Genomic DNA, 24,011 nt, shown 5'->3' on the forward strand with positions numbered 1-24,011 from the left:
ATGTGGGGACGCCTCAGGTGGTATCAGAGCCGTAGGTTGGCCGTAGGACGTGACCCTTAGGATCGAGGACCTCTTCTAAGCCATTTTCCCTAGGACTTTCCCTGCCTAGTCCATCTTTCCACACTGCATTTACCTTTGGCCTTTGCCTGGTTCCAGATGGCTGACGACGAATGGAGTGGCGGAATCTGCCCCGCAGAGCCTGGCCTCCCTAAGTTGTTGCTACTCAGCTTGGAACGCATCGGAGTTGTGGACCCACCAGAGTATATCTACCGGGAGTACGACTCCAGGAGCACCCTTCGGTGCGACATGATGATCTTCATGGGCAAGAGCACCCACTATCCCAACGTGGAACTCTGGTTCATCTCCACCACTGGCTTTTGCTTCCCAGACACCTACCGAAAGGCTGCCCGAAAAGCCCTGCGACGTCTGCGTGTGGTTTACAAGCATCATCTCCAGCAGACTCCTATGAGATTTTTCCCACCTACTAGAGGAAGAGCACGCACATGGATTGCTCGGATGAGAGGACTTGGAAGGGAAGAAGAAGAATTAGAAGATACGGTCTCCCCACCTATCCATCTACCTCACTGGCTTGGACCAACTCTACCAAGAACAAGCGGCACAACTGAAGCACCTAATCCGCAGGGTAGAAAAGGTAATTCAAGATATGGAATTACAACAAAAAAGAGCCATACAAGCCGAGAACTCCCTAGCCGCTCTCCAAGCCAAATGGCAAAACCGTGAGGCTCCCAGGACTGAAGTTGGGATGCTAGAAGAAGAACCCGAAGAAACCCATTGGGATAAGGGTACTCAGACCGAAGATGAAGAGCACTGCCTTCCACCAAAGAAGCGCCGCACCTGGTTTGACGAAGCACCCCCATGAGTAGAGAGTAGTATGTCCAGGCTAGAACCGCTATCTTAATAATGTATCCATGAACCATGTACCCAACCCTGTGATGAAATAAAGACCGTCTATCCCCTTTTGTACCCAAGTATTTGTGCAAAGCTTGTTCACCCTATCTTTGTTTTCAGATGGCTGAGGATGGTTGGACCCTGGGCATTTGCCAAGCTGCACCTGGCTTTCCCAACTTTTTGATCAATGCCCTAGAGAGCCTTGGCGTTACGGAACGCCCAAGGTACTACAGCAGGGAGTACGAGCACCACGGTACCCTCCGCTGCATGGTGATCCTGGTCATCGCCAAAAGTGACCGCTACCCCGACATCCAGCCATGGCGAATGACTGCCACGGAATTTAGGTACTAAGACACCTATCCCTTGGTCATCAGGAAGGCACTCCGTTACCTGTGCCAGATTTTTGAAGGACATCTCGCCCCTACCCCAATGAGGTTATTTCCTCCGGCCATCAGAACCCCAGTTTGGGAAGCTCGCATGAGGAGCCTGGAACGGCGCCGCCATGAAGAGGATGCCCTGTACCAAGTGGCTACTTACCTAGCCTCCTTGGATCAGCTCTTTGACGAGCAAGCCAGCATCCTAAGGGAGCAGACCCACCGGGCCGAGCAAGCAGAGCTCGCGGTAAGGATGCATTAGATTAGGGTGGCCTAAGCCGAGGCAAGAACCGCAGCCACGGTCAGTAGCGAAGCAGTTGCCCAGGAGAGCCTCAGGCAGGCCCGGGACCGACGTATACAAGAATGGACCAGAAGTGGAACGCTAGTCCCGGCAATTGGGGAAAACCATATCCTACTTGGGATGCCCATCATAGGATGGGGACCACTCTAGGGAAGCCCACAAGTCCCACCCGAGAATCCTGAAGTGCCTACTGCCGCCGTTGAAGAAGAAGCTATTGAGCAACCCCGAGAAAATGGAAACCTAGAGGACGGCGAGCAAGGACTATTCATTCCCATAGAGGCACACTCCATCTCAGAAGAAGGCTTGCCCTGCGAGTAGCATGCCCCGAAGCCACCCTAGAAATAGACCCCCAGCCCTTTGGTTTAAGTTGTACCCTTAGTGGTGACCTTTGTACCCGGTCGTGTAGTACACGTTTCGGTCTCACCCCAGTGTTGTACCCCCTTGCAGTAATGAAGTTGATTGTGTATGTTGTTTGCTTGTCTGTGTGCTTGTTGCTAGCCAGTGTACTTTTCGGCAGGAGAAAGATTCTGCCTTTTTTTTTTAAAAAAATTACAAATTAAATAACTTAAACATCACTTAATCCTAATCCCAGTCTCATAAAGACTCTATCCAATCTACAGATGTCTTCCCGACGTGGTTCAAGAGCCTCTCACAGTCAGACCCCTGCAGCCCCTGGCGCAGGAGGGCCGCAAGATGAGCATGGACAAGATCGAAACCAGAAGGAGCAGGAGGTAGACCAGCAAAGGAAAAGGAAGCCAAGGGGAAGTGCCACTGCCACCACCACCATCCCTCGGGGACCTGGCACAGATAATACACAATCAGACTTTCATACTGGAAACCCTGGCCAATGCCCTCGTCAATAAGCGGCCAAGAGAGCAGACCATGAATGACAAGCTGACAGCCTTCCTGAGAACCAAGCCACCAACATTTGCCGGATCCAGCAACTCCTTGGAGGCAGATGACTGGCTGCGTGTGATCCAGAGGAAGCTCGAGCCATTCGAGTGCCAAGATTGAGACAAGGTTCTCCTGGCAGCTCACCAATTCACCGGATATGCCTTAGCTTGGTGGGAGAATTACTGTGCCGCTGCCGAAGATGCCTCCACCATCACTTGGAAGGAATTTGTGAAGGAGTTCCGCCACTATCGTATCCCCTCGGCCACCATGAAGCGCAACGCGGATGAGTTCCGCGAACTGCAGCAAGAAAGCATATTAGTAGAAGAGTACACCTACCAGTGCATGAAGCTGGCCCGCTACGCACCCGAGGAAGTGGATAAGGATGAAAAGAAGCAGGACATGTTCAAGAAAGGATTGAGCCCAGAACTCCGAACCTTGCTTACCCCTCAAATATACCCGGACTTCAATACTCTGATGAACATGGTCATTCTCACAGGAAGGGCCAAAGCTGAAGAAAGGAAGGAAAACAAGCGCAAGTTCCTAGAAAGCAAGGCCCGCCAGCAGGACCGCTTCCAGAAACCAAGAAGCTCCAGCTATACTGCACCAAGATCTCAGGCCCCAATACAGTATAGGACCCAGTCCCAAGTGACAGGCCCCCAGGCCCCTAACACATAGTTCAGGAATCAGAACCCCATGAAGGCCCCGCAGAGCAATGCATGCCAAGTCACCCCCAACAACAACAATGCTGGAGCCTGTTTCAACTGCCGTGAGACAGGACATTACATTGCCAACTGCCCATATGCCAAAAATAAGCCTGCTGCATCGACCTTCTCCAACTCGGTGAATGGGCCTAGGCCACCTGTATCCGGAGTCAACCGTGTTCCCATCGGCAGCAACAACAAGGGCAACAACAACAATAGCCAGCAGCCTTATGGACGAGCCCGCGTCAACCACATTAACGCACAGGAGGCTCAGGGTGCACAAGGAGTGGTACTTGGTGAGTTCCTAGTCAGCTCAACTCTAGCAACAGTATTATTTGATTCTGGAGCATCACACTCATTCATATCGTCAAGATTTGTGGATAAACATAAAGTACCTACGGTACTACTAAAAACACCCCTATTAACCCGAACGCCTGGAGGTTAAATCAAGTGTCAACTGGGTTGTTCCCGGGTAAGGATCAATTTAAGTGGGGTAGAATTTCTAGCCGATCTAGTAGTACTTAAGTCTAAAGGAATAGATGTGATCCTTGGAATGGACTGGTTAAGCCTACACAATGGTCTCATAGGTTGTGCTGACAAGGTAGTACACCTAACCAACTCAGATGGGATACAAGTGACCTGCCATACTCGGGGAAGTGGACCAGACCCAATGGTTTTCAGTATGGAAGCAAAATCCTTAGAAGGAGTTCCAGTTGTGAATGAATACCCCGATGTTTTCCCCGATGAACTCCCTGGAATGCCACCAGACCGGGACATAGAGTTCTCCCTTGACCTTGTCCCAGGGACCTCTCACATAGCCAAGAGACCCTATAGGATGGCAGCCCCAGAACTAGTAGAGCTGAAGAAACAACTAGATGAGTTACAACAAAGTGGTTTTATCAGACCTAGTTCATCTCCATGGGGAGCCCAAGTTCTGTTTGTCAAGAAAAAGGATGGAAGTATGAGGATGTGTGTGGATTATCGCGCACTGAATGAGGTCACCATAAAAAATAAGTAGCCTCTCCCCAGAATTGATGATCTTTTCGATCAGTTAAAAGGAGCCAAGTACTTCTCCAAGATTGATCTGAGATCAGGATATCACCAGCTCAAGATTAAGGAAAGTGACATCCCAAAGACAGTTTTTGTCACCCGTTACGGGCAGTTTGAGTTTACCATGATGTCTTTTGGACTCACGAATGCACCTGCTTATTTCACGAATCTCATGAACAAGGTGTTTATGGATGAGTTAGATAAGTTTGTTGTAGTCTTTATCGACGACATACTTATTTACTCCCAGAGTTTCTAGGAACACGCGCAACATTTGTGGATAGTTCTGGAAAAGTTGAGAGCGCACAAACTCTATGTAAAATTCAGCAAATGTGAATTTTACCTAGAGAAAGTGGCTTTCTTTGATCATATTCTAACCGCAAAAGGAGTAGCAGTCGACCCTGAGAAAGTCGAAGCGGTTTCCAATTGTCAGCAACCAACTAATGTTAATTAAATCAGAAACTTTCTTGGATTAGCTGGGTATTATCGGAGATTTATTGAAGGATTCGCCAAGATAGCCTGACCCATGATAGAGCTGCTTAAGAAGGAAAAGAAGTTTGTTTGGACAGTGTAACACCCGGTGTTAATCTTTTGGTGCTAATCGTGTGGTTAGTCGCTAATCAGGGTTAATCGCCGTCATTAGCGCTAATCAAGTTTCCAGAGTAACTTTCGAGTTAGCCGCGTTCGATCTCGTTTTTGTCCTTGATCCGAGCTTCAAATCAACTTTCGCCCAAAACAAAAGTTGTAGCTCTTATCGTTCTCTACAACTTTTATTCTGGCCAAATTTCATGTTCCAATGTAAAATTTGGAGTTTTGGATGGTCAAAGTCAGCTGAAAACCACTCAATCTCGGTCAACGGTGACTCCCCTGTTTTGCTCAGTGCACCGCCGGCCCTCGACGTTGGCGCTGCCACGCGTCGGCCGTCGCGGCGAACCTCGCTCTCCGCGCGTGTCTTATCCGCTCGCGAGCTCTGGAGGCTTCTGGTCCTCATCTCTTTCTCCTTCCTCGTGTCCTCGTCAAGCCGAGCCCGAGCGAGCAGTGATCGTCACCGTCGCCGCTCCGACCACCCCCTTGCCGCTCCGCTTCGATTCCTCGTGCCCCGAGCTGCACAGCCTCGTCCCGCACCCACGGCGCCCGTTCATGAGCCCGTTTGAGCCGCTCCACGGCCAAATCGACATCCAGACCACCGCGGCCGCCATTGCCGTCGCCGGAGCTTCGCCCCTCCCGTCGAACTCCCTCTCCCGGCCCTCCTCAGCTCGAATCGAGCGCGCGGTGAGAATCCTCGCGAACTCCTCCTCCTCACTGACCTTTTCCCCCGCGGAAATCGCCGCCACCGTCGCCGGCTCACCGCCGCGCCGCCGCGGAGCCGCCCTGCGCGGGGCCGCAAGGCGCTGCCGTGCGCCCCTAGGCCGCCGGGCTCCCCTGGCCGTGGCGCTGCTCCGCCCGTCGCCGACCGACCTCGCCGCCGGCGAGGAACGCCGCGCGCGCCCCTGCGCAGCCGCCGCCGTCGTCCTGCCTTGCCGTCGCCGCCCGCGTGCGTCCTGGGCCACCCCCGCGTTTGCCTCTGCTCGGCCGCGCCCGCGCTGTCCCCTGGGCGTGGGCCCGCTCTGCGCCGCCCCGCTGGCCGGCCGGCCCAAGCCGCCGCCGCGCGCGCTCGGCGCACCGCCGGCGGGCGTGGCCGGGCAAGCGGCAGAGCAGAGCAGGGGAGAGCGCCCCCCTCCCCTCTCTCTCTGTTTCTATGGCGAGTGGGGCCCGCGAGTCAGGATTTTAGGGTAGATTTATTTCTTTTGTTGATTTTGGCTGAAATCTTCCAATATTTGTAGAAATTCGTAGAAAAATGCTTTAAAGGCAAAACTAGTTGCTTTAGCTTCGTAATTTCATGCTCTATTTGATAGAATCATGAAATGGGTAGTTTCATCACTTTTGATAGATGGTTTTGATTGCACTTGTTTAATGGTAATTGAGACCGAGAGCACCTCCTTCCGGACCTAAAGTTGAACTGGATCTGATCAATGCACCCTCTCGTCTTCTTTGATGGAGACACTTCAGGCTAAAAAGAAACTTAGAACCAAACCCTGTCGCCGCTTTCCACCATCTCGTTAAACCCTAGTTGTAGCGGCTGTTGGTAAATTTTGTCCATGCAGCCTTTTGCGAGTTTTGCATTGTATTGCGTTGCATCATTACATGAGTCTCATGCATGGCATATTTTAATCGTATAGACGCAGAAACCGAAGTCGCATACGAACTGATTGCCGAGCCGATCCAGGAGCCGCAAGCAGGGGAACCACAAGCCGAAGCAGCCGTCAAGCCAGATCCAGAAGTCGCTAACCCCGCTGACTGGCAAGGCAAGCCCCGGTGCATAACCCTTAATTTCAATATTCAATATTTGTTATATATTTATTGTGCATTTAAGTTTCTAGGAGTTGAATGGAACCTTAGATGCATGATCCCTAGGTTTCCTCAATCACCCCATTAGTATACAGGTCGTTAGTACTGCAATGCTTAATTAGGATTCGGTAGAAGACGAGTGATTCCTGTCACTCGCGAGATATAGGTCTTGTTACTTATGGAAAAGTTTCTGGAGAATGAATTTTTTGAGAAAAAGAAAGGAAAAATGGAGACCGGGCGGAGATGGATTTGGCTATGGATATGGAAGTTATGAAAAGTGAGTCTCCGCCTGTGTCGATTGAGGACCGTACCGTTGTTGGCACTATTGATCGAGGATTGAACAGTACTAACCGCATGCCGGGAGTAGGAGGTAGTCGAAACCGGTAAGCTCAGTACCATATGTGCCCCGGTAGGCGGACTTGATACTGTCTTCACCAGTGGAGCTAGTATACAAACTCATGGCTGACCCTTCGTTGGTATCAGTGGGGCTAGCAGTCCCGGGTCGCAGGGCAGTTCGCCTATTCGGTGTGCATATGTGAAGGGTTGGTGTGTATAGCCCGACGGGGCATATACGTGCCGTGTTGGTTAGGTCCACCTTGCAAGGTTAAATCGGATCGATTCGCCGTGACTCGCGGATATGAGAACCTTGATCTCTCTGTTACATCGTAGTAAAGAAGTGGAATGAGTTGAACTGAGAATGTTGGCTGTGGTGCTCTAAAAAAAAATAATGTGATCAACCATGTATGCTCTAGAGTACTAGGCAAACCTAAGTTATAGCGGTCAACTCAATTGGCGCTAAAATATTGAAAGTAAGGATTCAGTGCTAGCTGCTTTTCAGCAAAATAACTCCAGAGCCAAAAAGCCTTTCATGTCTAGTTAATGGGCTAAGTATACCCATGGACGAGTAAGTCTTGCTGAGTATTAGAATACTCAGGCTTGTTGTTGCCATATCTTTTAGCAGGTTACGTTCCGGAGGACTCCGAGGAGTTCTGCGCCTCGTGGATCGGTCAACCACTTCCTCCGGGTTGGTCGGTCGAGTGGGTCCCGTCTTCGCCGTGAAGTACGGGCAGGTGAGCCTCACATCAGTGGGCAAGATGTGAAGTTCGTCTTCTATCATCGACGTTATCTATCGTATTGTTTTAAAGCTTGTTTTTAACTCTAAATTGTTTTCCGCTGCGTTTGAACTCTGAGGTTTGAAGTGTAAAACTGGCTTGTAAACACTTGTTGTAGTTTAAGTTGGTGTGTAGCGAAAATGGCCTCTCATGCCATATTTCAATATAATGTTTTGGCGATTGATGACACACGCAACACTTGAACTAATGTGTTTGCTTAGATGATATACTCAGGCTTTTAGGTTCAAGTGATGACAAAGAGAAGAGAGGCGAAGCTAGGACCGAAGCACGTCTGGGAGTTTTAGTATCACCGGTTAAACCGACGTAAGGCAAAATGTACTCATCGGTGCAATGACAGAGATAGCCTGCGGGCTAGGGTTTGGCACCGGATGAACCGACGATAGCAAGTTTGAATACGTCGGTGCAATGGCAGAAGCAGACCAAGAAAAATGCATACATCGGATGAACCGATGATGCACCGGTTAATGGCATCGGTGCAGTTGTCCAGAGAGTTTGTTTTTCAAGGATCAGAGGACAGTTGCACTCACCGGTTAAACCGACGCTAATATTACATACACCGGTCGATTGCGTCGGTTGATTGCCCGTACACATAACGGCTAGTTTTCAGTGGGCAGTTTAGTATCACCGGTTAAACCGACGATGGAAATTTGGGGAGCATCGGATTAACCGGTGTTAAGCACATTTCTGGCAGCTTTTCTCCAACGGCTATATTTGCTTGTGCTGCCTATATATACCCCCAAGGCCGCACCATTTGAGTAAGCTGGAGTTCAAGGAAGTATACAAGAGCTAAAGATCATCTCCAACCACCATAGAGCTTCATTGTACATCATATAGGCTTAAGCACACTTGTGAGAGTGCTTAGTGCTTGTTTAGGCTAGTTCTTGAGAGAACTAGCTTGAGAGAAAGTCTTGCTGCGGCAAGCAACTTGTGTACTCGTCGTGTGACCCTCCGACTTGGTGTGGAGTGGCAACGACACTTTGTGCGGGGAAGGAGGCCCCTACTTGGTGTTAAAGCTCCAAGATAGTGAAGACGGTGCCGTGGTGACGCTTCGAGATAGACGGTGGCGGTGACCTCGTCTTTGTGACTTGGCGTCACTTAGCCTTTGCTTGTCGGGAGCCTTGGAGGCGTGGCAAGACGGTGATCAAGCGAAGAGACTCGGCATCCCACTTGTTCTTTGTGAGCTCATGGCCGTGGACGTAGGGAGGGACTTTGGTGTCCTAACCGAACCACGTTAAATCGTGTGTCTTGGTGTCTTCACGGGAGTTTGCATATCCTCTCCCATACCGCTTTACTTACCGCATTACGTTTCCGCATTTACTCTTTCTTGCTTACCTTTACTTTCCTAGTAAGTTTGATTAGGATTGGCTAGGTTGCAAGTCTTTTGGGGTAAGTAGAGGGTAGCATAGATAAACCTTAGTCATAACTAGCATGTGTAGGACGTGTTAGGTTTATCTTATGCAATTAGATTGAGCCCTAGGATAGAAAAGCGATTAGCGACCCTATTCACCCCCTCCCCCTCTAGGGTCGGACACCCCGGTGATCCTTACATGGTGCTTCTGTTAAACTCAGGTTGTAAATGACTTTAAACATTTTTGTTGCCGGTAATCATCTGTGCTCGTCTTTTGGCGAGAGATCCTGTGTAATCGATCCTGGTTATAGCAGGCGGTCCGAGTGTACTGATTGAGTGCAGTAATTCTAGTTTGAGTTTAAGCGTTAATTATTGCACTTGATTGGTATTATTTGGACCGTCCTGTGACAGACAGAGTCCTGCAAAAGGAGTTTTCAGGAATTGAAGAAAAGATTGACAACCGGTCCAGTACTAACCCTACCAGATATCCACCGGGACTTTGTCATCTATTGTGATGCATCCTGCCAAGGGTTAGGATGTGTCCTCATGCAAGATGGGAACGTAGTAGCTTATGCCTCCCGACAGCTCAGGCCTCATGAGCAGAATTACCCAACACATGATCTGGAGTTTGTAGCCATAGTGCGTGCCCTTAAGATTTAGAGACATTACTTGATTGGAAATAAGTATGAGATTTACACCGACCATAAGAGTTTGAAGTATATCTTCACCCAGCCGGATTTGAACTTAAGGCAAAGAAGATGGTTGGAATTGGTTACGGATTATAATTTGGAAATCCATTACCACCCCGGGAAAGCTAACGTGGTAGCCGATGCCTTAAGTCGGAAACCTTATGGACCCAAGGATGCCCATCTGCAAGAAGAAATGGCACGATTGAATGTGCACATTGTCCCTCGAGGCTCCAGCCACAAGCTGAGTGTCCAACCTACCCTGGAGGACAGAATCAGAAAGGCCCAAGGGTCGGACAAGGGTTTAATGAGAATCCGCAAACATACTGAAAAAAACAAATCACCGAATTTTGTGTGCTCAAGGAAGGGGACTTCCGGCAAGTGATCATGGATGAGGCTCATAACTCAGCATATCCCATTCACCCAGGGTCCACCAAAATATATTTGGATTTAAAACAAAAGTACTGGTGGAATGGAATGAAGTCAGACATTGCCCAGTTCGTGGCCCATTGCGACACATGTCAAAGGATCAAGGCTGAGTATCAGAAGCCAGCAGGATTACTACAACCCCTACCTATCCCAGTTTGGAAATGGGACGAGATAGGAATGAATTTTGTGGTAGGATTGCCCAAAACCCAGAAAGGTTATGACTCCATTTAGGTAATAGTGGACCGGCTCACCAAGGTTGCTCACTTCCTACCTGTACGGACCAACTACGGAGGAGAAAAGCTAGCCCAGCTTTATGTGGATAATATAGTAAAGCTGCATGGTGTGCCTAGTAGAATCGTTTCAGATCGAGGGACCTAGTTCACCTCCAAGTTTTGGAAAAGTCTGCATAAGGCCATGGGAACCAAATTGGATTTTAGTTCGGCCTATCACCCGCATACTGATGGACAGACTGAGAGGGTAAACCAAATTATGGAGGATATATTAAGGGTATGTGTCCTGACTTATAGTAAAGATTGGGAACAGAGTTTGCCCTATGCAGAGTTCTTATACAACAACAGTTATCAGGCAAGCTTAGACATGTCGCCATTTGAGGCTCTCTATGGGAGAAAGTACAGAACCCCTCTGATGTGGTCAGAAGTAGTGAGCGTTCATTAGTTGGACCAGCCCTCATAAAGGAAGCAGAAGAAAGAGTAACAAAAATCCGCGAAAAGCTGAAAGCAGCCCAGTCCAGGCAGAAGAGCTACGCGGACACGAAGAGACGAGAAATAAGTTTCAATCCAGGAGACTTCGTCTACCTCAAGGTTTCACCTATTCACGGGATCCGAAGGTTTCAAGTACATGGAAAGTTAGCCACCCGGAACATTGGACCGTACCAAGTACTAAAGAAAGTCGGAAAAGTGGCCTACCGACTTCAAATACCAGAAGGAATGTCAGACATACACCCAGTGTTCCATGTCTCACAACTAAGAAGGTGCTTGAGGGTACCCGAGGCAGAACATGTGCCAGTAAAGGCAATAGATTTGAAGCCCGACCTGCGATACTAGGATATACCAGTCAAAATTTTGAACACTGTCACAAAAAGAACAAGGAACTCAGAAGTACAGATTTGCAGAGTGCAATGGAGCAGACACGGACTAGAGGAAGCCACGTGGGAACGCGAAGATGCCCTGAAGAAGGAGTTTCCCCATCTCTTTAGGAACCAGCCAAATCTTGAGGACGAGATTCATTTTAAGTAGGGCAGGTTTGTAACATCCTAAAAAAATTCACCAAAACAAATCACTCGCTAAAAATAATTTTCAAAACTTTTTCGTCGCTGAGCTCGAATCGTTTCAGAATCTTTTTCCGTTCAAGCTCCAAATCTCCCAAAATTCTTCTCGGCGTTTCGCCGCCCGACACCGACCCGCGCGTTGCGCTGCGTGTCGCCCGACCGCCGCGCGTGCTCGATCAACCCCGTGGTCACCGCTGCGCATGGTCGATCGTCGCCGCGAATCCCGCCGACAGCCGTTCTCTCTCTTTTTCCTCCCTCTCTTCTTTTTCTTCTTCTCTTTCCCTTTTTCTTTTTCCTCTTTTCTTTTTCTCCTGCCATCTCCTTTCTTCTTCCTTCTCTTTCCTCCTTCCTGCTTCCTGTCCACGCGCACGCGTGCCCCTGCTCCCACGTGAACCACGCGCCCCGATGCTCGTCGTGCCGCTCGTCGAAAAGGACAGCGCCGCCTCCCCCGCTTGCGCCTGCCCCAGCAGTCCCATCACCCTATGCCGCCTCGCCGCTCGCGCCGCCGCTCCGCGACTCTCCGAACGCCATTAATGGCTGCGAGCTGCACCGCCCTCCCCACTGCCTTACCCCGCCTATAAATAGGCTCCTCGCGCAGCCCCGACTGCCATCACCGCCCTCGCCACCGCATGCCCCCTCCCCTAGCCCGCAGCGCCGCCGCCATGCACGCCTCCGCTCGCCCCTGCAGGCCACCGTTGCACCGCCTCCTCGCTCCATCCTAGCCCAAGGTGAGAAGGGCAATAGAATGCCCTTGCTCCCCTCGTCGTTTTCCCCCTAGCCCTAGCAGCCGCCAGGCCCCGCAGCTCCGCCGCCACACATGCCGGCCGCCGGCCGCCACCGTGGCGTCGCCTCTACAGGCTGCCACCACCCAAATCGAGGAGGGGAATCGATTCCCCGTGTCGCCCTCCCCCTTCTCCCCCTCCTCCCGGCCGCTGCCGTGCCCAGGGCCGCCGGTAGGAGCCGCCGCCGGCGCCCAGGCGCCCCCTCCTCTGTTCCCCACGGGAGGGAGGAAGAAGAAGGGCAGATTTGCCCAAAATCCCCTCCCTTCCTTTCTATTCAATTAAGAGCCCCCCTCTCTCTCTCTCTATTTCCTTTTAAAAGAAACCCCCTCCATCTTTAATTATTCCAAATCAACCCTTCCACCATTCAAGATAATTATCAATCGGTCCCTGCACATTTCCAGAGTAGCCCGGATGTTTTCCAAAATTATAATCAAGTCCTTTCACTCTCAAAACTAATTACAAATAAGCCCTTGGATCCTTATTTAACCCTAAACCCCTCCCCGACCTATCATTTCTAATATATTTTCAGCCGTACCATTAGAAAATCTCCAAAAAATATTATTCCCATCTCCATATATTAACCTTCTCCGATTCGAGCTCAACGATAAAACATTTATTTCTTTTTGTTTATTGTGTGTTTGTTTGTGTGTGCCGTAGATACCGGTGCGAATGAGGGAGAACCCGTCGAGGAGTTCGTCAAGCAGTACCGTGAGCCGGAGCCTGAAGAACCGTACCGCGAGCAAGAACTCCCGGAAAGCTTTGAAGACGGCAAGTTCAATCTCATCCTTTGATTACATATTTAACCCAGTTTTATAAACACAACCTATCGGCCGTTTTACAAACTTGCATATGTTTTGATTGCTGAAAACATAGTTGGATAGGCACCCATTGATTTGTTATAACCATTCCTTGACCACCTAGATTAATATCTAAATACGAGTTAATCTATTTGGATGTTAATCGCTGCTAGAATGACGCTTAGGATCTTGTGCTCATTTTAATTACACTAAAAAAAGGTTACAACCTATTTTATAAAAAGGAAAATGCGTGAGTTTTATGAAAGATAAGTGGGTTATAAAAGAATAGAATTGTTAAGATGGGATGGGTGGATGGCATTTCTGTGTGAACTGTCATATAGGAGGCTCGTACCTTTATGGTTGAGCAAGAAGGTTGGGAGATATCCATCCCGTCGTAATTAAGGACCAAGTTGATGTGTCATCTTGCCTAACTCAACTATCGTGCAAACCACTCGACCGTTGTGTGTGGCAACGGCTTAGCATAAACCCCACTAGTTAGTCTGATAGCTATCAGGAGAGCTGAGAGTAACGGGTGACCAAGGAGAAGGGATAAGGTCGTGGTGACTTATGCCACGGTTTAAACCTCAGTAATAGGTCAATGGCCCCTTGGTGAAGTCCGTGTTGGCTAGTCAGGTCTAGCTAAGGTGGGTAATGGCTTTGTTGGGATCTACACCGACACTAAGGTGATCGTGCTGTGGTACCCCACTTGTGGGTAAAGTTGCACACCTCTGCAGAGTGTAAAACCTATTCAAATAGCCGTGCCCACGATATTGGTCGAGTTACGGTTTGGTCATACAACTAGACTTTTGGGAGGGATGTTTCCGTGGTGTGAGTTGTTTTGGGAAGGTGTCCGGCAGTTGTGCCGTGATCTACTATAGATGGGGAGTCCGGTAGCAATAAAACTTGGATCCTTTGTGTAGAATCAACCCCACTCCTTATTCGGTTAAGTAAGAAACTGTTTTAAGAAAACTCTTTTCGAAAATAAACCCTTGCATGTGTAAAATCTAGCATTACCGCAAATAACCCTCAGCCTTATCCTTGATTTATCCTGTGCATATCTGTGTTACCCCCTCCGTGGATGGGGTTGAACTTGTTGAGTACTTTCGTACTCACCCGATATATATTTGTGGTTTTTCTGAAGAAGAAGATCCGGACTTCGTAATTGAAGACGTTGAGTAGAGGTTGCGTCTGCACCCAACCTTGCCTGTGGTGTTGGCCCTCTGTAAGATGATTTTGCTAGCGCATTACTCGGAGCCCGAGCTGGAAACCGTCTAGGTCGTGCTTTGGTGTATCACCGTAGCTGTTTTATTACTTATTATCATTTGTATCGAGTGTCCGTCTCCTCGGAGGTTTGTACGGTGACTGAACCATCTGTTGAATAAATGTGTTATCAGCCTCCTGAGACTGATATTTGTATCAAATTTAGTTTCTACTTATGTGGGGACGCCTCAGCTTCGCAATGCAACCACAGTTGAGGCAGTCGTCTGCTAGATTGCACTGTTTGCAGCCTTCTCCTCCTCCAGACCCGTAACGAGAACATGATGCTTGCTTTTGTTTTGTGCCCGCTCTACTGCCATTTGCATGAGTTCGAGCGCCATTAAACAGCTCATGCCGAAACGGGCGGTGGAGAGAAAGTGCGCCCGTGTATGCCCGCGTGCCGTCAGCAACATATAAAATAGATAATAAGCTACAAAGACTCAAAAGATAAGGAATCCATGTACGATGATGTTTGTTTGTGCTTCAGCACGAGATGAATTTTTTAAAATTAATCAATACATAATTAGATATTATTTGTTAAGTAACAATAAAATATGCTACAGTACCGAAATTCAAATTTTTCATGAACTAAATGCACCCTAAGGGCGTACACCCACGACGCATTTTCCGACAAAAAATTAAAGGAGCACTGCATGGCCATACACAGGCATCTCAATCAAAACATCCATATCAGCAGTCAACCAAAGATCGCCTTCGTGCTTGATCATCATAGTTTCAATTCTTGCTAACATGAAATCTAAAATTTATGCCGGGGGCCTTATTGCAATAATTTTATAATTAACTTCACAAGCGTTGCGCGAGCAAGCGAGCAGCGCATCCGATGCTTCTTGCATCCACGTGGCACACAGGCACACAGGACTTCGCATCCTGTACTTCACATCCACCTAGACGCCGGGCACAGGAACGCGAAGGATGGGGCGGAGCAGGAGCCTGGATTTCCGGTGCGCGGTGATGCCGAACGCCTCGGTCATGTCGAGCTTGGCGCCGCCGGGCACCTCCCAGTCGAAGTGGAAGAGGAGGCTGGCGAGCGCGAGCTCCATGTTGGCCAGCCCGAACCCCAGGCCAGGGCACATCCTCCGCCCGGCCCCGAACGGCAGGAGCTCGTAGTCGGTGCCCTTGAAATCCGCCGCGCTTCCGCCGCCGGCCTCGAACCGCTCCGGCCGGAACGCGTCGGGGTCTCCCGGCCAGTAGCGCTCGTCGCGGCCCAGCGCCCAGGCGTTCACCATCACCGTGATGCCCTGCGGCACGTCGTAGCCCAGCACGCGGCAGGGTTCTTGGCACGCCTGCGGGATCAGGAACGGCAGCGGCGTGTGCAGCCGGAGCGTCTCGCGGATGACGAGGGGCAGGTACTGGAGCCCCGCCTCCACGAGCTTCTCCTCCCGCACCGACCCGTGCGCGGCAAAGGCACGTCGCACCTCCGCCGTCGCCCGCTCCATGACCTTGGGGTTCTGGACGAGCTCCGCCATGGCCCACTCCAGCGTCGGCGCTGTCGTCTCGCTGCCGGCGAAGATGTCCTGCGAGCAATCATACGGAGTGTCGATCTCTAAGTAATCGGTACAGAACTAACGGATCAGATTGAATTGATTGATGAGTTGAAGATTGCTTACAGTGATGGCGACTTTGATGACGTCCGTGTCGAGGGGGATCGGCAGCTCACCATCCTTCTGTACCTTTAGCAGCACGTCGAGGAGGTCTTCGACCTCGCCGCCGTCGCCACGCTCCATCCTCTCCAGGTGGTCCTTGATGATTTCGTCGAGGATCCCGAACGAGGTTTGACGGATCTCCTCGCTGCGGCGCACGGCGCTGCTGAGCCAGCTGACGATCCGGGATGACGGCCACAGGTCGGCTGGGTTGAACCCGGCGGCGAGCACGATGGCTTCGTCGAGCGCCCGCAGCAAGACCTCGCGGTCCTTGATACGGTCGCCCATCGCAGCGCGCATCGTGGTGTCCGTGATGAGCTCGGACAGCCGCTCGCGCATGTTCACGGCGCGAGACTCCGCCGCCGCGGCGGCGCACACGCGCAGCATGACGGCAGCCTCCTCCTCGCGGACGGCGCGGAAGGAGTTGACGCGGCGCGCGCTGAGGAGCTTGGTGATGGTGATCCGGCGGAGCTGCCGCCAGTGGGCCCCGTAGGGCGCCATGATGATCCCCCGGCCGCCGTCGGTGAGCGCCCGCATGGTGGGGCTCATCGGCCGCGTCGCGAACACCGCGTCGTGCGTTCTCATCACCTCCTGCGCCGCCTCCCGGGACGACACCACCAGCGTGGGCACCTCGCCGAGCTGGAGCAGCATGAGCGGCCCGTGGCGCCGCGCGAGGTCACGCATCGCGTGGTGCGGGAGCTTGCCGATCATGTGGTGCAGGCTGCCGATGATTGGCAGCTGCCATGGCCCCGGTGGCAGCCGCAGGCCGTGCTCGGGCGCCGCGGCGGAGCGCCGGCGCTTGGCGAGCAAGATGACGAGCAGCGAGACGAGAGCTAATACGAGGTAGAGGCAGTGCTGGTGGTCTTCCATTGGTGTTGCTCCCAATGCAAGCTCCTGGTGATTGGTGTGGCTTTCTAGCTTAGTAAGCTGCAACTTAAATAGCAGAGCAGTGAGTGGTGGTTCTCCGTAACCTAAAATAATAAGCACTGAGGCTAAATTGTTTATTGGTGATTGTTTGCCAGGTGGTTTACGTGGAAGTAGCAGTGTAGCACCCAACTCCAGCTATCTTGGGGTCAAACCATGTGCGCTCCCGGCATGTTGATTGCCTCGGAATAATCGCCACCATGTGACTTCATGCGACGACCGACGAGTCAAACGTCGAGATGGTGGTCGGGAATATTTCTACAGAAAAATTATATTTCCTGATTTTATATGGCCAATTACAACCAACTGTAGACAAAGACTACCTAGCAGCCTCCCTTAATTTCAACATTTTTAGATTCGCATTGTTCTCGAAATTCTCTAATAACGGTATAGGTAATGATTTTGTGAAGCCATCAGGAAGCCATGTGCTCAAATTTTAGATTTTTGTGAGAAACTCGTTTAAGGATTGAAGCCAAATTTCAGAATTGAAACCACATACGAAGCTTATGTGGGTTGGGCCGAACCAGTGGTCGGCCAAACCAACACCGACTCCGTTTCCACTACCCTTCAGTCAAAACCTTGTGTGACGATGACATAAGGTGTCCTTTTCCCATGATGTCATTTCACTACATTTTTCAAGTTTCGGTGGACGACAAACAATCGATTGAAGAAGATGAAGAGAGAACTCTTCATTATAATTTTATTTTCTTTACGTCGTTGTCCTTCTTTTATGCCACCAATTATTTACTTGATATGAATCAGATATGAGACACCTTATTGGTGTCTTTCCAAAAAAATAAAGAAGTCGGCGAAGATGAGGGAAGTACGTTTCTTTGCTGCCACGTATGCCGAATATTAATTTTGGCTTAGAAGTCACGGGCACGTATAAAGAGAATATTCTTGCCGCTGACTTGTGCATCATGCTGTACGTATACTTCTGATATACACGACAGCTTCTTAACGCCCCGGTTCGAATGAGGAAATTATTTGAGCTGGCTTCTCACTATGTAAAAAAGGCTTATAGGAGACACGTGTTAACTCCTATAGGAGACACGGTTCACTTGCGTCTCCGATGTGAACCAATAGGAGACGCAGTTCGACGCGTCTCCTATAGGGACCATACAGGAGATGCAGATGAACCGCGTCTCCTTTAAGAATAAAATAGTGTCTCCCATACTTATTAAAGCGGACGCGTATAACCGCGTCTCCAAAATATTTCATACAACGTCTCACTTGAATAGTTTCTCAGACGCGGAACAATAACCCGCGTCTCCAATGACTGCTAATGTAGGAGACGTGTGTCTTAAACTGTGTCTCCTATAATAGTTTAAGCAGGAGACGTGTCTTAGAATCCGCGTCTCCTAAGTGGGTGCTTATAGGAGACCCTGTTATATCGCGTCTCCTAACTTTCTCAATCCCCGTCTCATGTTTTAGAGATAAGAAACACGGCTCGTATGCAGTGTCTCCTTTATAGGTCGTAATGGCAGACTCGTTTTTCTGACACGCGTCTCCTTTGTGTGTGATTGTAGGAGACGTTGATTTTGTCACGCGTCTCCTTTCTGCCTGTTATAGGAGACGCAGTTTGTCACCATTCTGCATCTCCTATGGCCCACTGCGGCTATCTCTCAGTTTTAGCACTCACACACAGAAATTCCCAGCTAATAGATATGCTCAAACATTACAGGCAGAAGATTAAGCATTCAACATTCAGATATCACAAGTTCAAGATTCAACATTCGACAAGCATTTACAAGATCAACACTCAACAAGCAGTTACAAGCAGGTAAAAGACCATCAACAGTTTCAAGACCACCAACAGTTTCACAAGAACCAATTTTGCAGTGTTGTCAGTTCATCTGAGACCATGAAAACAAGTTTTTCTAAGCATGATTAGGCGCTGGATTGTTGCAGTGGAACTCTCCCTTCTTCGAGATTGTTGACATTTCTTAGCGCAATCATTAGGAATGTTTAATCCTTAGCAACAACGCCAGAAATGACTGTTGGCAGTCCTTAGTGCAATCACTAGAAATGAGGGCGCCGAACCCATCCTAGCAACTGCACCCAAGGGGTGCCACTCTCGTGGTATAATCAATACGATTACAGAAGGATCCGCAAGCGCACAGATATACCGTTGTAGCATTTCACCCAGAGAGTAAGGTTATCATCATTTATTTGTGTCCCAAAGGACGGCAGCGGCAAAGGTATTGTACTCAACATTAACCATGACATTGTGCTTCAAGCAATAGGCAATGCTCTAACAGGGGTAAGTCCAAGTAAATAATAAGCATGGGTAATGTGACACAGCACACATCCACACTCCAAGAGGAAGGAATTAAGGAGAGAATCTATAAAACAAAGAACTACTCTATCCTACGTCAAGTCAGCTGGAGCTTAGGCTAGGTTAGGTGTCCTAGTGCTTCTATCCAAAGCTGGGGTCATGTTAGATCATGGTTAGGACTACAGGTGCCAGGAAAATGGGATAGCGAGGAGAAGGTCCCGTACTGGAGAATGTCTAGTTCCATTACCTCTTTGCATGAACTCCTACACCGAACCCGAACGTCGGGGAGTACGCTAAACGCAACACCACTGTTACGCTGGACGGACAGGGCTATCACCACCTGCCGTCTACCCCAGTCACACAGTGGAGCACGGTCATATCCGAAGGATCCTGCATACCCAAGCACCACGCTCGTGTATGAAGTCACTACTCTAGTGCCCCCAGGTCTCCCACCCTTTGGATGGACGACTAAAACACTAGAGCAAGCCCGAAAGCACAACGAACCTCTATCCTTACCCTGATCATCTGGCCTAACCAAGACCGTAGCATAACTTATGAACAAACTAAGCATGGATTGATAAACTATCAAGATAGTAAAGCAACCATGGCAGAAGTCGATATTATGAATAGAAGTCTGACAAGTCAGATACAAAGCCATACCAGGAGCCGAGGATTGCTCAACGACCCCGAGGACAACTTGCTCGCTAAAGAGAACTAGCCTAGCTCCACTACCTAGCTAAGAGAGCAAGAGAGAGGAGAGCCTTCTTGGAGAGAATGGAATGAAGTGTGTGTGTGTGTGTTGAGAGGGGGGAGAGAGGCCCTATTTATACTACTTGGAGGTAGGTTTCCCGCCAATGCATATATGGAAGGTGATCAGGTGCCTTGGTCGTGACTCCTCCTCGAGATGCACCTGGACGCGTTGCAAGCCAGGTTCGGCCGACCCCACCTGTCAGCCGTCCGTGCTGATCCTTTGCTGGGTAGTTGATTCGTTGGATCTTATCCTTATCCTCTACTGCATCTTGCGTGGAGGCCCCGTTTCCTCTGACATGTGGGCCCTCTTTGTAAGGGTGTGACGCCGGATGCGATATTCTGCGTAGTTATGTGGCGTCTGCTGCGTGTTTTCGTCTTATTCCGCTCTTGCTCATCTGAAATCTACAAAACTCGAAAACAACTGTGGAGCGAGGTTAGTGATACAAATATGTGAGTAAGATATGTAGTTTTCCTTTATTATTGAGTATAATTGACGGGTGAAAATGGCACTTAAGCACTGTCAACAGAGATCACCTGATCCATGATTAAGGAGGACAACTTTTCTCGAATGGGGTGCAAATCATCATCGTTGAGGGGGGTTGTCGGCACTTCGAACTCCTGCATTGGAAGCACAAATTCAGCAAGGAATTAGCAACTTGCAGAGATAAAATAGCAATCATAGAGTATATATATTTGACTACCATTAAGCCTCTCAAAGCAAAAAATAAAAAGGAGCAATCCAAACTGATGCAACCCTCTAACTATTTGCTCAAAAAGCAGCAGAATTTCAAAAAAAACTAATTTCCAACAGGCCAACATAATACAACTATCATGCCAGTCATGCCATTTTTAAGAATAACCATCCATATTTCAGTTTTAAGTCATGGAGAAAAGGAGCCATCACTTGGGAGATATACCTCAGGGTCCTTGGTCATACTTAGTAATTCCATTGCTTTGACCATGTGATGGACAACATAAAAGCCACATGTGTTGCCGGGAGGTTGCTGGTGGCACTGCAAAAAAGCAATAAATAGACCAAATAAAAATAGTGAGAAGAAAGAAACTACACATCTTCATTACTAGCTTTCATAGCAATGTATACCATACCGGGAACTTTGTGACATGTTCCAAGCTCCGGCTGCAGTCCATCTTCTTCAGTGTGAAGTATGAAAGAAAAGCCCTACAAGAACACAGTCACACAACCATGGAACATTTTGTTAGGATATAGAGATTATTTTGGGAATTAGTTGAAGGTTATGGAAGAACTCACTCATTAATGACCTCTTTAAGCACACTGTAATCCTGCGCCTTGGACCTTTGAGAATCAAAGTACAAAACCTTGTTCCACTTTGGAATGATTACTACTAGAATCTAGTGGCCACCTGTGTTATGTGCAAACATTATAATTTTTTTTTCTAGCAAATTTGGGCAAGGCCTTTCCCAAATACTCCACCACATAAGATCGGTCTTGATCCATGGTACTCATGCTCATCATCTCCGGATCGAGGAAGCCCACGGGCACAGACTTTTCCCTTGTTTCCACAATCATGTTCCTAGTTAAGAAAAAATTAGTGCCTAGACAACAAATGAACAAATGAACTAAAAATTTGTGAGAATCAGATTAGAGTAACTTACAGCTTGAAGATACGGAGTAAAGACACATCCAGCCCATCGATATTGAAGAGGTCATATAAGTCATTGAAACACAGAAGAAAATACTTGTTGCTATCTTGTCGCTAAAAATGGTTACGCTTGTACTGGACCACTACATCTATCTGTTTTGCTACACAACCTTTCATGTAGTACTTATGGAGTGCATTGGTTGCAGGTCCAGCGCTCTCAAGTTGAGCAGCTGTCAACATTGGCTGTCCATATTTGTAATGTGGGTTGGCCTTAGTCCATGCCTATGCTATTCCTTTCTGCTTAGGCTGCTTCTTATTCTCAGTCATTTTCTTTTTCTCTGCCCTAGTGTTGGCAGCAACCTTCTTTTCTCCACTAGCTGCATTTACTGCTGCACTCTTGGCTGCAGCAGTGTTGGGAGCACTCTTGGTAGCCTCTTTCTTGTCTGCAGTAGCTGCATTTTCTGCTGCACCCTTGGCAGCAGCAGTGTTGGGAGCACTATTGGTAGCAACATTCTTTGGTTCGGCTTTAGCTGTGTCAGTCTTGGGAGCATTATTGGTTGCAGCAGTGACTAGAGCAGTCTTGGGAGCACCAGCAGATTCATCAGTTTCCTTTGATGGCATAATGGTCTTGGCTACATCTGATGCCCTCCTCTTGTTTCCCTTTGCCACAGTTTGTGAAGAAATCTGCTTTGACCTTAGCACAATATCACGCCGTCGCCACTGTATCCTTTAGAAGACAGCTTCTCCAATAGTTGAGATCTCATCATTAGGAGGGAATGGAAGCACAATATCAGGCCACTTGGCTACAAACTCGACTTTGACCACTGCACATTCTGCATTAATCGGAACTGTATGTAGCTCAAGTTGTCTTGGATAAACCGTACCCCATGCAACCTCAGATCGGTGACCACCAACAATATGCATTAGGGCACATGGTGTGGGATCACTCAAGCCATTTATAGTATCATGATCTGTATCCATCTGGTCTGGAATTTCATCTTCATGTTCATTTCCATTTCCATCTCCATCTTCCTGGTCTGAAGGACCACCATTGTGCTGTTTAGCAGCCTCAGAGGCTGACGCACAGCTCCTCCTCCATCCGAGTGCGGGGCTTGTGTTCCTAGAAAGTGGCACAATCTGCATACCCTGTGCTACAAGCATGGAGAGGATGTCCTTGGTCAGCTCAGCCTTGAGTTCTTCCATCATTGTCTCCTTCATTGCCAATAAGTCTGCTGAGCTGATCTTTCTTCTCTTCCTGTACATATCCAAGTGCTCAGGCCATGCTTCCTTCCAGCCAGTGTAGCTGGACACACCCTGCACGCGTCCAGGTTGCTCGGGCCCCAAGCATTGAGTAAGCACATCATTCTCCCTGATCCATGTGAGACATGAAGATTCCGCATTTGCTTGCTTCTCTTTGATTTCTTCTGAAAGTCTCCTAGTTGCATCTGTCTTCCACTCAATAGTAGCAACACCTTTTGATATCACCAGCTTACTCCTTGCTCGCAGCCAATTCCGTGTCCGACCTTCAGGGTACTCCTCATATGGGTTGGGGATCCCTAGAGTAGCCAATTTTGCGTCCTCTTCATCCCATTGTGCTTGCATCCCTTCATAACTGTACGGACCCATGCAGTGCTCGTGCTTGTACAGTTCTCGAAGAAACTTGTATCTTTCACTCTCTTTTTTGGCTTCTTCAGTTTTTGTGAACTGGACAAACTCTTTCCAGTCTTTCGGTTCGATATATGGGTCCTTCTGATATGGAGTTAGTCCTTTCTTGATAAATTGTGCCTTAAGCTTGCTTTTGTGGGTTCTCCATGCCTTGGCTGTTGACTTCATGACCTACCTAAACCCAAATGGTTTCATCTCAGGCGGGAACTCCAAAAAAGGCTGCACATATTTATCAAACAAAAACCACTTCTGTTTGTCACTTAGGGATTTGAAACCTGGCATAACTAGAGATAGCCTCTGTCTTGCAATGAGACCAGCCAGCATCCGTAACCTCAACTTCTGGTTCCTTTCTGTTGGCATCCCCCCTCGATCAATCATAGTTACTATAATCATGTCCTTTGGCCACTTTGTTGATGTCCTAGCTCTCTTCTGTTGACCCCCAGACCCATCACCCAGCAAATCTTCTTTATTGTTGTTGCAAACATCATATTCCTCCTCTGTTTCAGCACCGTCTTCGCCAGAATTTGCCCATTCTTCGGATGAGGCCTGTTAATTACATCCAGGAAATCAAATTAGACTAGCAACATAATATTAAGAAACTTTAGTAACTTATGCAGATTTGGAGCAGCAACATACTATTTTGACAAGTAGAGATTTGCAGATTCACCGGTCGATGCAGATATTGTCAACTTCAACAACAACAAAACACACATAGAATGTGTAAATGCAAGATGACCAAGAATTATGAGTGCCACAGCCAAAAAAAACTATGAAGTC

At 48.8% G+C, this 24,011-nt stretch overlaps 1 protein-coding gene across 1 annotated transcript; it reads right to left on the reverse strand.

Annotated features, from left to right (window-relative positions):
* Nucleotides 1-14,989: 14,989 nt before the first annotated feature.
* On the reverse strand, nt 14,990-16,916 carry LOC120711550 (zealexin A1 synthase-like). The gene is made up of 2 exons (XM_039997107.1): nt 15,963-16,916; nt 14,990-15,869 (listed from the first exon to the last, which is right to left on the reverse strand). Exons 1-2 carry the CDS (start codon nt 16,863-16,865, stop codon nt 15,240-15,242), a joined length of 1,533 nt encoding a protein of 510 aa, XP_039853041.1. The 5' UTR covers nt 16,866-16,916; the 3' UTR covers nt 14,990-15,239.
* Between the last annotated feature and the right edge of the window lie 7,095 nt (nt 16,917-24,011).

The sequence above is a fragment of the Panicum virgatum genome, chromosome 6K (genome assembly GCF_016808335.1).
Source record: "Panicum virgatum strain AP13 chromosome 6K, P.virgatum_v5, whole genome shotgun sequence".
NCBI classification, from domain to species: Eukaryota; Viridiplantae; Streptophyta; class Magnoliopsida; order Poales; family Poaceae; genus Panicum; species Panicum virgatum.